Below are 11,842 nucleotides of genomic sequence, written 5' to 3'. Positions count from 1 at the left end.
TGAACGCAGCAAAAATCTCCCAATATGTTTGTCGCTGATCGTAACTTTTTATATTCTATATTCACGATTCAAAATTAATGTTGTTTTCGTGTCGTAAATATGTTATTCTCGAGCGACCTTCCTGGAAACTTCCTTCTGCTCACTAACGAATTCTTAGTTAAAATCGGCCTACAAGACTACCCAAACTTCTCCTTTTGCAAAGATGAACCAGAAAAACTTAGTCACCTCTTTTGGTCCTGTCCCAGAGTGACCGCTTTTTGGACCTTCTTAATACAACGCTTTATTTCGTCTCAGATTATTCCAGAAAACTACCAATTCAATCTTCTTATAGCATTAGGTTTGATGCCAGACTCCCCCAAAAATCATTGTCAAATGAATTTTTGCCTCCTGTTAGCAAGACCTTATATCTGGATTTGTAAAAACAATAAAACGCTACCAAAGGTAGAAGGCCTTTTCAGATGTCTTAAGTCGACCTATCTATTTGAACAAAAGGGTGCGGGCACCTTACAAACGAAGTGGGAACTACTGAAAACTTTAATTTAGAAAACTGTTCATTTTTCTTGCTTCTTTTACTTTGATAAGTCCCTAAACCAACAAATCGTTCATCGCCTTTTCACAACAGCCTTGCAACCGACAGCCTGAAAACTTTAATGCTTTGATTTCCTTTTCAGTATGGGAAGCAATGTATAATGTTTTACTGTAAATATGTAAATATGTCTATCCTGTAAGTAAGTTGTTTGTTTTGTGTGTGTGTCTGGAATAAATAAATTAATTAATTAATTAAAAAAAAAACGAAAACAAAAAAAGACTTCCTTCTGCTCTTTCTGAAAACTGTGTATCAATAAATACTTTTGCATCAATATTTGTTTTTGCATAAAGCAAGCTAACAAAATCTGTACCTTGCTGAGTTCGCATTTGTTAGCGTTAATAGTATTTTCGGTCCAATGCTTCTGTTTGAGGTCACCCATCCAGATACTAAATAGGGCTTAACTTTAGTGGACTTTACAAAGCTGTCAGATGCTCAGAGGGCACGCTTAAACTTGTGGTGAAAGAAGTTGTGAGAGAGCTTGAAAATTATCAACATATCAGCCCAGAAGCCAATGTTTCTCACTTCCCATGTATTTTCATCAATCTTTCGATTCTGGGTTCAGTACTTTGCTAGTAACCACATGTCTTCTTAGGCTATTTACCCAAGATTTCTACAATGGCACTACAATGATAGACAATACCAAAACAATATCATGCACTGTTAGAGCTACATACTACGCAAGGACAACTTGAATCTCCTGGAAGACAACACACAGCTCAGTTGACATTTTATATGGAATAAATCGCTGTGTTACTTCACTACCACACATAAGCACTGCGTGTCTATTTTTTCTAAAGAGGACAGGAATTTCTTCTTTCTAACAAATGATTAATTAATAGGCCGGTAGCCAGGTTTTTAACCTCAGAAAAGGATCTGTTTCGTCGTACAAACGTGTGAGGACCTGTAAGCCAAAGGGCCAAGACTTCTGGGTGACCCCTTAAATGGTCTTAATGACGCCCCAACATGAAAAAAAAATTCTGGAACGGTGCACGTACCACAGGCAACCCAGTGTACCCTCACGGAGGGTCTAGTTCACTTTCGTGTACGTTATGTTTATCTTTCAGTTCAACAGATTTTCAATTACAACCCCTCCCTAGGGGTTATCACGCATAGCTTAACCAATGAAATCCCCGTGTCCTAATTGCTCGGAATACATGAAATTCTTTGTGCATTTCGTTGCACCGAAAAAAGACAAGGGGGATTACGGTCGTTTACCATTTACAAGCAGAAACCGGTTGCTGCTAGGTTTGTTCAAATGGTAAGCAAAAACTCCCGAATGGGAAATTTAGTTGGAAACGCCGTGTACCATTTACAAAATCCGTTCAAGGTTACCGAGAGAGTCTGGAGGGAGTTAAAAGCATGGGAGTATGCAAATGTCAACACGTTTTCCGATTGGAAATTCCGTTTAATTTGGGAATTTTGGACTACCTTTCAAGAAATCCCGTTTTGTCAGGAAATTTTTCGTTTGGGAAGACCAAAATAGGCTTACCATTTACATTCCAACCGAAATTTCCGGATTTTTGTCGTAAATTGTGAACAACCTACCAACCTACCAACCAACCTACAACTCGGATACCTTTCAGGTATTCCGAGTAATAATTGTTGGTTTATAATATCGATCGATATCCCTCGATGTACTGTACTGGCGTGAGAAATAACTTTGAACATTTCAATGCATCTGGAAGCGAAAAAACAAAGCACAGAGGATTTCAACGATCGCATTTTTCATGGACTAAACCCAAAGGGTGCAGCGACCTGCAGTCATGATAATGTGAGTTGTTGACAGATGTAAAACACTCTTTATTTTATGCTTATGACTCGTTTTTATTGTAAATATTTATTTTACCCTCAGTCTGCATTTTATCCCTGGTCTGCAGTCTGCAGTCTGCGTTTTACACTGACTGTTTGAAATCGAGAAGTGGGAGATGCTGATTTCAATAGAGTTTTGTTTTGATCCGAGACCACACAAAACTAACTGGAAGTGTGTATCTATATATCGAACATCACGCAAAGCGAAAACAAAACTATCTCCACCCCATCAACAAGCGTTCTTATTTACTCAAGAAAATTCAGAAATATTCAATTATGCGCATTCCGTGCACATGACGTCATGTGCCCTGTCAATCATTAACATATCTTCTGAACAGATTCCACTGAGATGTTTCGACGGCGGTCTCTATCTATTCGCAAAATAGATATTTTGTTGCGATTAATACAACTTTTTGTTCACCTCATTGTCGCACGGGTCCGTCTGTAAACAGCACTCGACCAAGAGAACAACTGTTATAGTCCGTGTCCTGATTTACCTTTTTTTTTGAAGCCTCTTACACAGACTTTGGAAGTAACGATTGCGTGACGAGCCAAAACACTCTACCATTCGGCCATCCTGGCTCGAACTACGACAACAACAGTCAGAGGACTTTAATATAAAAGATGGAAATATACGTAGAGTTAAAGTTTATGCCAAAATTGTTTCCGTTCTTCCCCATAACAACTTTTCCACTCAAGTGCTTGACTTCATTTGTCAGTTTACAGTGTCCCGAATAAGTGCTCCAGCGCTAGAACGACTTGACACTTAAATAAAGTTCCTTTCCTTTCCTTTTCCTTTTTAAATTCGTGGCCGTAAAGTACAATTCTATCTCGTCATCACTGCCCAGGGATCCCATGAGATAGCTAGGCGCATGCGCATAGTCAGTGCTTTTGGCGCGCGATATCAGTTTTGCAGCTTTAGATTTGCGGATAGAAATTTCGCTTGTTTTTTAGCCTATTCCACTCTTTTCTCAGGAAAATAGGGCCAGTCGATTTCTTACATAGGCAGCTATGTCGGTAAAGACGGAAGATAGCTCAACAACACCCTAGGTATCAGAACTCCAGGAGTTTGTTCCGGTCGGCAGCAACAGCTTGGCGGTCGTCCTCCAAAATCTTACCACCACGTTGTCTCAGTTAAGCGAGGCTTCTCAGGCACAAACAGCAGCATTGACGGACCTAAAGGAAGATCTCTTCCTCCAAGATGATGCAGCCGGGCCAAATCCCGATAGATCAGCCGATTCACTGGACATCACTCAGATCACAGCAGTAGTGAATGACTGCACGCGCGATTCAGGCGCGAACACAAACGCATCGAACAGCATGGCTTCTGACACTCGCTCCGACTCGGAGCCTCAGGGCCATAACAGCATCGTAGATAGCCTGACCCAGGCTTACCTACCCAACACGAAAACATCCCCGGCCATCGAGGGAAAGATTGCCACCCTCGTCGACAACATGCTCACTGGTGGCCTCTCTACCGACACGGTCAAAGAGAGCGCCTGCAAATATTCATCACCGGAGAATGTCAAGCGTCTTAACGTCACCAGTGTCAATGAAGAGGTGTGGGATTTGCTTCCCCATCGGAGTCGAACGGTGGATTTAGCATTCCAAAAAGTACAGGAATTTTTGTTGCCTGGCTTATCTGCGCTGTGTACTTTGAGTGGCAAGCTTGTTAGATCCCTTCAATCTGGCGACACGCCAAATAAGAGAGAAACTCTCACGGTTATCATGGATAGCACTACTCTTTTGTGCAATACGCACCACAAGTTGAACATGAAGAGACGGGAATTAATTAAACCCGAGTTAAATCCGCCTTACACTCGACTCTGCAAGGAAGAGATTAAAACAACATCTAAGTTGTTTGGAGATGATCTCTCTAAACACTTAAAAGATATGGCGGAACTGGAAAAAGCGGGGATACAGATGCAAAAACCCTCAAGTACCAACACATCATCCCAGGGCTACAAGGCTCCTAAACAAAGGTTCAACAGACCACATTTTGCAAAGCCATATGCTAGGGCACATGGGCAATTCGCCACACAGAAGGCAAATTCCCAAAGGCATTTTTTAGCCAACAGCCGGGCAGCAAGGGGTGCCCACACCAAACAACACACTCCAATCCGGAAGTATCAATGAAAGACAAGGTGAGGGAAAACGTCACATCTATTGTGAATGCAGAATTGCTATCCCAGCTGGTCCTTAACTTTAAAGCAGGCTGTGTTAAGGAGCACAACAAACTGGAAAGCAGTTACTACTGATCCTGTTATTCTTGATGCCATCCAGCATCATCACATAGAGTTTGAGGGGCATTGTAGACCTGTGCAGGCTACCCAACCCAGACAAATTATTTTTTCGTTTGCGGACAAAGACATCATAAACCTTGAAATAGCCAAACTCCTCACAAAAGGGGTTATAGAACCATCTAAGCCCAGTGATGGAGACTTTATCTCTACCATATTTAGGAGAAAAAGGATGGTAGCCATAGGCTGATTTTGAACTTAAAACCCCTCAACGAGTTTGTGGCATACTATCATTTCAAAATGGATACCATCCATGCCGCCCTCAAACTCATGCGACCAGGATGCTTTATGGCATCAGTGGATCTTAAGGATGCATATTATTCTATCCCTATTTCAGTAGAGGATCGTAATTTTCTCAAGTTTGAATGGCAAGGCAATTATTTTCGATTTGCCTGCCTTCCAAATGGGTTAGCATCTACCCCACGATTGTTTACCAAAGTGTTGAAGCCAATCTATGCTCACCTCAGATCCCTAGGGCATTTCTGCATGGGACACATTGATGACTCTTCTCTCATGGGTCACACCTATACCTCCTGCGGGGAAAACATTTGGGAGACAACAAATACGTTTCTCAAATTATAGGTTTTGTCATCCACCCTACTAAGTCAGTGCTAATACCCACGCAAGAATTGGAGTTTCTTGGATTTTTGCTGAATAGCAACTCAATGACTATACGCCTTCCACCCAGGAAAGCTATTACTGTTAAACAGGCCTGTGAGAACCTTCTAAATCAGAGCAATCCTACTATTAGGGAGGTTGCGCGGGTCATAGGGCTGTTGGTATCCAGTCTTCCAGGAGTGCAGTTTGGCGAGTTGCACTACAGACATTTAGAACGAAATAAGATTTCAGCTTTAACAATTAACAAGGGTGATTATGATGCACTCATGAGCTTGAGTGCAAAGGCCATATCAGAATTGCAGTGGTGGGTGATCAACGTGAATACAGCATTTAAAAATATAATGCAAACCAACCCTGACCTGACCCTCACTACTGATGCCTCTAACACAGGGTGGGGGGGCAATGTGTGAAGAGCAGCAGACTGGAGGACTTTGGAGTGCTAAAGAACACTGTTTCCACATCAATTATTTAGAAATAAAAGCAGTTTTGTTTGGCTTGCAATCTTTGTGTAGTGACTTAACAGATAAACACATATGGATCCAGTCAGATAACACTACTACAGTGTCGTACATCAATGCTATGGGGGGCATTAAGTCGAATGACTGCAATGACATGGCATTGCAGATTTGGCAGTGGGCTAATAGCAGGAATATTTGGCTTAGCTCATGCCACATCCCAGGCGTTACTAAAGTAGTTGCTGACCAAGAATCCAGGAATTTTGATGGCTCCACAGAATGGTCCCTAAATACGAAAGTGTTTGAAGATATCAGCAATATATGGGGCCCTTTCCAAATTGACCTGTTTCCATCCAGGCTAAATTATAAGGTTCAGGACTATGTTTCGTGGAAGCCAGATCCTAGAGCAAAGTTTGTGAACGCTTTTTATATGAATTGGGCTAACTCATATTTTTACCGTTTTCCTCCATTCATTGTAATTGCCTCATGCCTGCAGAAAATCGAATTCCACGAGGCAACAGGAGTGATACTGATCCCTCTTTGGCAAACCCAGCCATGGTTCACAACATTGTTACACCTTCTCATAGACAGACCTCTCCTTCTCCCCCAATCCACCAATCTACTAACACAACCTCACAGCGGTGCTCTACACCCCTTACGAAAGCGACTTCGCCTGTTGGCTTGCAGAGTCTCCGGCAAGGCTTCCTCCAGAGCAACTTTTCAGGGAAAGCTACAGAAATTATCTTACACTCCTGGTCCGTTGGAACACAGAAGCAATACCAACCATACCTCAGGCGATGGTTTGAGTTTTGTGGTGAACAACAAGTTTCTCCCTATAGCCCATCTGTGACTTCTGTGCTGGATTTTTTAGTTCGACTTCATGAACAAGCTTTAATGTACACAACACTTAATACAGCCAGAAGTGCTATATCAGCACTCACTGTATCTTCAGACAGGACACCTATTGGGAGTCACCCAATAGTATCAAGATTCATGAAAGGGATCTATCAATGTACACCACCTATGCCTCGATATCAATCCACTTGGGATGTGCAGCCAGTTTTGTCATATCTTTCAGGATTAAGCCCTATGGAGAAGTTAGATCTCAAGACACTGACTCTGAAAGTAACAATGCTAGTTGCCCTGGTCTCCGCACAGAGGAGCTAGACTTTGCATATGCTTAATGTTAACTTCATGTAAGATACATCTTCATGTTTTGAGTTTGTTTTACCCGCTCACGTTAAACAAAGTAGGCCTGGCTATCAGCCACCGTCAGTGATGTTGCATGCATACCTTCATGACAAGTCCCGCTGTGTTTATTCATACCTAACGGAATACCTTAAACGAACCCAGCCCTTGAGAGGAAAAGAAACTCAGTTATTTCTTAGCTTCTCCACACCACACAAAGCAATTTCAAAGGAAACTTTGTCAAGATGGATTCGAACTGTTATGTCCTCTCCTGCAATTGATGTTGCATCATTCAAACCACACAGCACTCGGTCTGCCTCCACTTCCAAATCCAAGGCAGCATGTATTCCAATCGACGAGATTTTGCGCACGGCAGGGTGGTCCTCGTCTAGGTCTTTTGATCGAATCTACGATAAACCAGTCCAATCCACAACCTTTGCATCAGCAGTACTACATATTGAGTAACTTCTAACGAAGTCCTGTCCATTAATGTGGACTTGTTTTTTCCCGGGAGGAGAAATCTCCCGGTTATTTGTACACACATTTTTTATATCTGGCCAGTAGGTCATTTGAGGCCATGTTATATTGGGTGTAGTTGTTATATGTAACACCCCACTGTTTGCTTTGTTGTAGACTTGTTATAATGAGCGTTTCTATTTCTTATTTCCATTAAAGGAAGTTCTTATGTTACTGTATTCTGCATTATGTGACTGTCTTGTCTCATGTGACTGTCTTGTCTTTGAAATCTCATGGGATCCCTGGGCAGTGATGACGAGATAGAATTAAAAAATTAAACGAGACTTACCTGCAAGTTGAAGTTTGATTGGAATTCTATCGAGTCATCAAACTGCACCAAGGGATCACATGCCCACCGCAGCATGTTTACCTCACATTTCACCCTCCCAGACTGGGTATGGTTTTTTGAGGACTTTTGTATTCTACTACACTGGTGTCAATTGCGACACTCGCATTCGGCTGTGAATACTGATTATGCGCATACGCCTAGCTATCTCATGTGATCCCTTGGTGCAGTTTGATGACTCGATAGAATTCCAATCAAACTTCAACTTACGGGTAAGTCTCGTTTAATTTTTTAATTTTTGAGATTATCTTCATTACAGGTGTTAACAATGACCACTGGACCATGGAAACGAGGTAAAAATAGTGTATTTGTTTCAAAGTGGCTAAGCACATTGTTTTTTACTGATCGATGGGTATTCTTGCTCAGTGTTCGACAAAGGAAACGCTAATTGAACGGTTTAAGATGAAACGAAATGACTCAATGCAAGGAAACATCTTTTGCAGAAACACATGAAAGAGAAACGAAGGTGAGATGTGAAAACATCTTTCCAAGATGACCAAACTTTCGTTCAGTGGTGCACGTAAAGGTCACTTTGTCACGTGCGCGACACGTGAAGATGTGCAATATATCTCGACAATAAAATACTTTCAGAAGTACACAAGTTCCTTGAGGATGGCCGTGCCAAATGAATCCATAGCACGAGAATCAAATATTTAAAATATACCATTTGTTGTAATTTAAATACTCACAGTAATATGTACCCAATTGTCAAAATACATATATGTTATTTGTCAGCTGAGGCCTTGAAATTGCTGCCCGAGGCCGCAGGCCGAGGGTAGCTTTTTTCAAGACCGATGTCACAGTTCTTTGCTATACGGATCGACCCTTTGCTGGTAAATAACTTATTTATTTTTTTCGTCTTTTTCTCCCACCTTCTATGAAATCACTTGTTTTAATTATTGACTCGCACCGCGCTTGATAGTGAATGCAGCATTAAAGCGACTTACAAACTGAACGTTTCAAAGAGAAATATTTTTTATTTGAATTCTATTTCCAAACCTCTTGTCTAATGAAAAATAACCTCTGTATGTAAACGTAGTCGGTTAAAAAAAAATGGAAATTTAAGGTCATCACCCAAGTTCAAGGCTAGCATTCCGCCTGCCGTGAGCAGGCCGGATGAGAAAATTCCGCCCGCTCCCCGAACCAATCAGATTGCAGGATTTGTTGAATTCCGCCCACTCACGCATTGAGAAAAAAAATAAAAGAATTATAATTCTCTGTGACCAAATTTTGGAAAGTACTTATCGAAGACATAAAGTAAGCAAAATCTATTGTGCAACTTCCAAGTACATTACCAGTATGACTTGGGCAGAGTGCCCAGAGGATATGGTCAATTTTTGTACTGAAGGAGATGATAGCGAGTGTCCCGATGGCTACAAATGTTGTTTTACTGGGTGTGAATTTGATTGTTTAGGTGAGTTGTTGAGTCGTCACATCATCGTCATCATCATAATCATTATCATCCCTCTGTTATAAATCACTGCTCAAGCCATGCCATGTGCTTTTGGAATAGGTTTCACGTGATGTCAACATGCACAAATTACCTCAACAGACTTAAATGTACGTAGGAGTAGCATGTATAATTGTAGAATAATTACATCTGTGCACTCTTCAGCAACCTTTAAACCAGAATTCGTTTCCAACCAGTATTTAAAAAATAGAAAACATGTACAGTGTTTCTATCGAGTTATAGAAACACGAGTGAAAGTTTGGGAGAAAGAGAAATGCTGTGGGAACACGAGCCACAAGCAAGTGTTTCCACAGCTTTTTCGAGTTCTCACAACCTTTCACTCGTGTTTCTATAACTCGATAGAAACACGGAGTACATGTTTTCCATTTCTTTTAGAAAACAACGCGACTAGAAAAGGAAAACAACTTGTTAACTCTAATTATCAAAATGTAAATTCTCTTTGCTCGTGCTAGTTCTGTGTCTCCATCGAGTTATAGAAAACCGATTTTTAACCAATCAGCGCACGTATTTTCTTAGGACTGTTTTCTAAATGGCTAGCCATATCAAATTAATGGTTGTATCATCAATTCTTTTAAAGCATTTTCTTAGAAACAACTTTCTTGTTAACCAGGGGCTTTGATGGAATCTTTTAGTACACATTTACATGAACGCACCAATCAATAATTATTCAAAGCGTAAATGTACATTTTGCAGTCATCAACGTTTCTTCTGTATTTTCCACATTTAGAGGCTTTACCTGGACCTACAACTACACCAACTCCGACAAAGGTAATTCCAGTTTTATTTGTGTGGTTGGCATTTGAAGTCTGTAGTTTATAAACGGAAGTACGTTTGCTGCAGTGAATTGTATGCAATATTTCCCAAAATCATTCCAACAGATATTTGAGGATTTAACTGATTTATGTGTTTTAAATCGGTCAGTATAAAACAAGGACCGCGGACTGCAGACTGCGGACCCGGACTGCGGACCAGGTATAAAATGCTAACTGAATACAAAACACTGTGAAAAAGACACAGAGCAAAGAAATAGCAATAGGCTGACGACATGAAATGAAGTACGAAATGAGAATGGTGGGAAAAATATTTCGCGCCATAATTGTCAACCATAGCGTTAAACTGGATATTTTTTGGCTTCTCAAAACGACGATCAATAGCTCACTGAAGGTTTTAGTTGAAATTGCAAAACGTTTGTATGGAGGTTGTATTTATCAGAGGTAAGACACGAAAGTAATTTATGAAATCCTTCGCGGGTCACCAGCTTTACGGTTGAAAATCGGTCAGTGTAAAACGCAGACTGCAGACCGGGGGTACAATGCAGACTGAGGGTAAAATGCAGACTGCAGACTGCAGACTGCAGACCAGGGGTAAAATGCAGACTGCGGGTAAAATATAATAATAATAATAATAATAATAATGAAAAATGAGTTCTAAGGATAAAAGCCAACACAACACAATCGCTTTTTTGCCCTACCGGATGTTATAAATCCGAATTTTCATCGAACTCTGTAAGAATTGAAGCTGTTTGAATCCTTGTTGTTGTAGGAAAAAGTATAGTTTCGTTAAGTGAGTTGCTTTTAGGCAATGAAATCACCACCCGCTACTGTCCATTTAGCTGCACTGAACAAAGTCACCGAGAGTAATTACCTAATAACTCAATTTATTTTGACAGGCATGAGACATAGATAACGTGGATTTTGCAACAATCTAACGTTTCAGTCGGCTTAAGCCAGTATCACTGAGATGTAAAAATTTCTTAGGAAGATCCTTTCACTCACTTTCGTGTACGTTATGTTTATCCTTCAGTTCAACAGTTCGTTTGTTTTGCATCTGGAAGATGTTATTTTCAATTACAACCCCTCCCTAGGGGTTATCACGCATAGCTCAACCAATGAAATCCCCGTGTCCTAGTCGCTCGGAATACATGAAATCGTTGCACCGAAAAAAGACAAGCGGGATTACGGTCGTTTACCATTTACAAGCAGAAACCGGTTGCTGCTAGGTTTGTTCAAATGGTAAGCAAAAACTCCCGAATGGGAAATTTAGTTGGAAACGGCGTGTACCATTTACAAAATCCGTTCAAGGTTACCGAGAGAGTCTGGAGGGAGTTAAAATCATGGGAGTATGCAAATGTCAACACGTTTTCCGATTGGAAATTCCGTTTAATTTGGGAATCTTGGACTACCTTTCAAGAAATCCTGTTTTGTCAGGAAATTTTTCGTTTGGGAAGACCAAAATAGGCTTACCATTTACATTCCAACCGAAATTTCCGGATTTTTGTGGTAAATGGTGAACAACCTACAACTCGGATACCTTTCAGGTATTCCGAGTAATAATTGTTGGTTTATAATATCGATCTATATCCCTCGACGTACTGTACTGGCGTGAGAAATAACTTTGAACATTTCAATGCATCTGGAAGCGCAAAAACAAAGCACAGAGGATTTCAAAGATCGCATTTTTCATGGACTAAACCCAAAGGGTGCAGCGACCTGCAGTCATGATAATGTGAGTTGTTGACAGATGTAAAACAGGATTCTCTTTCAAACACTC

At 40.8% G+C, this 11,842-nt stretch overlaps 1 protein-coding gene across 2 annotated transcripts in view; it reads left to right on the top strand.

Annotated features, from left to right (window-relative positions):
- The window catches only part of LOC138012712 (uncharacterized), a 48,812-nt gene that overhangs the window by 21,299 nt on the left and 15,671 nt on the right, over nt 1-11,842 (top strand). Inside the window, exons 4-5 of one of the 2 annotated variants that reach the window (XM_068859577.1) lie at nt 8,081-8,114; nt 10,020-10,060. In XM_068859577.1, the coding sequence (XP_068715678.1) occupies nt 8,081-8,114; nt 10,020-10,060 (75 nt within the window). Of the gene's footprint in view, nt 1-8,080; nt 8,115-9,105; nt 9,236-10,019; nt 10,061-11,842 lie in introns of those variants that run through there. The other variant, XM_068859578.1, reaches the window with a different exon arrangement.

This window comes from Montipora foliosa, chromosome 8 (genome assembly GCF_036669935.1).
Source record: "Montipora foliosa isolate CH-2021 chromosome 8, ASM3666993v2, whole genome shotgun sequence".
Classification (NCBI taxonomy): Eukaryota; Metazoa; Cnidaria; class Anthozoa; order Scleractinia; family Acroporidae; genus Montipora; species Montipora foliosa.
The sequence above is the reverse complement of the archived record's forward strand: the minus strand, read 5'-3'. Positions and strand labels throughout refer to the sequence as shown.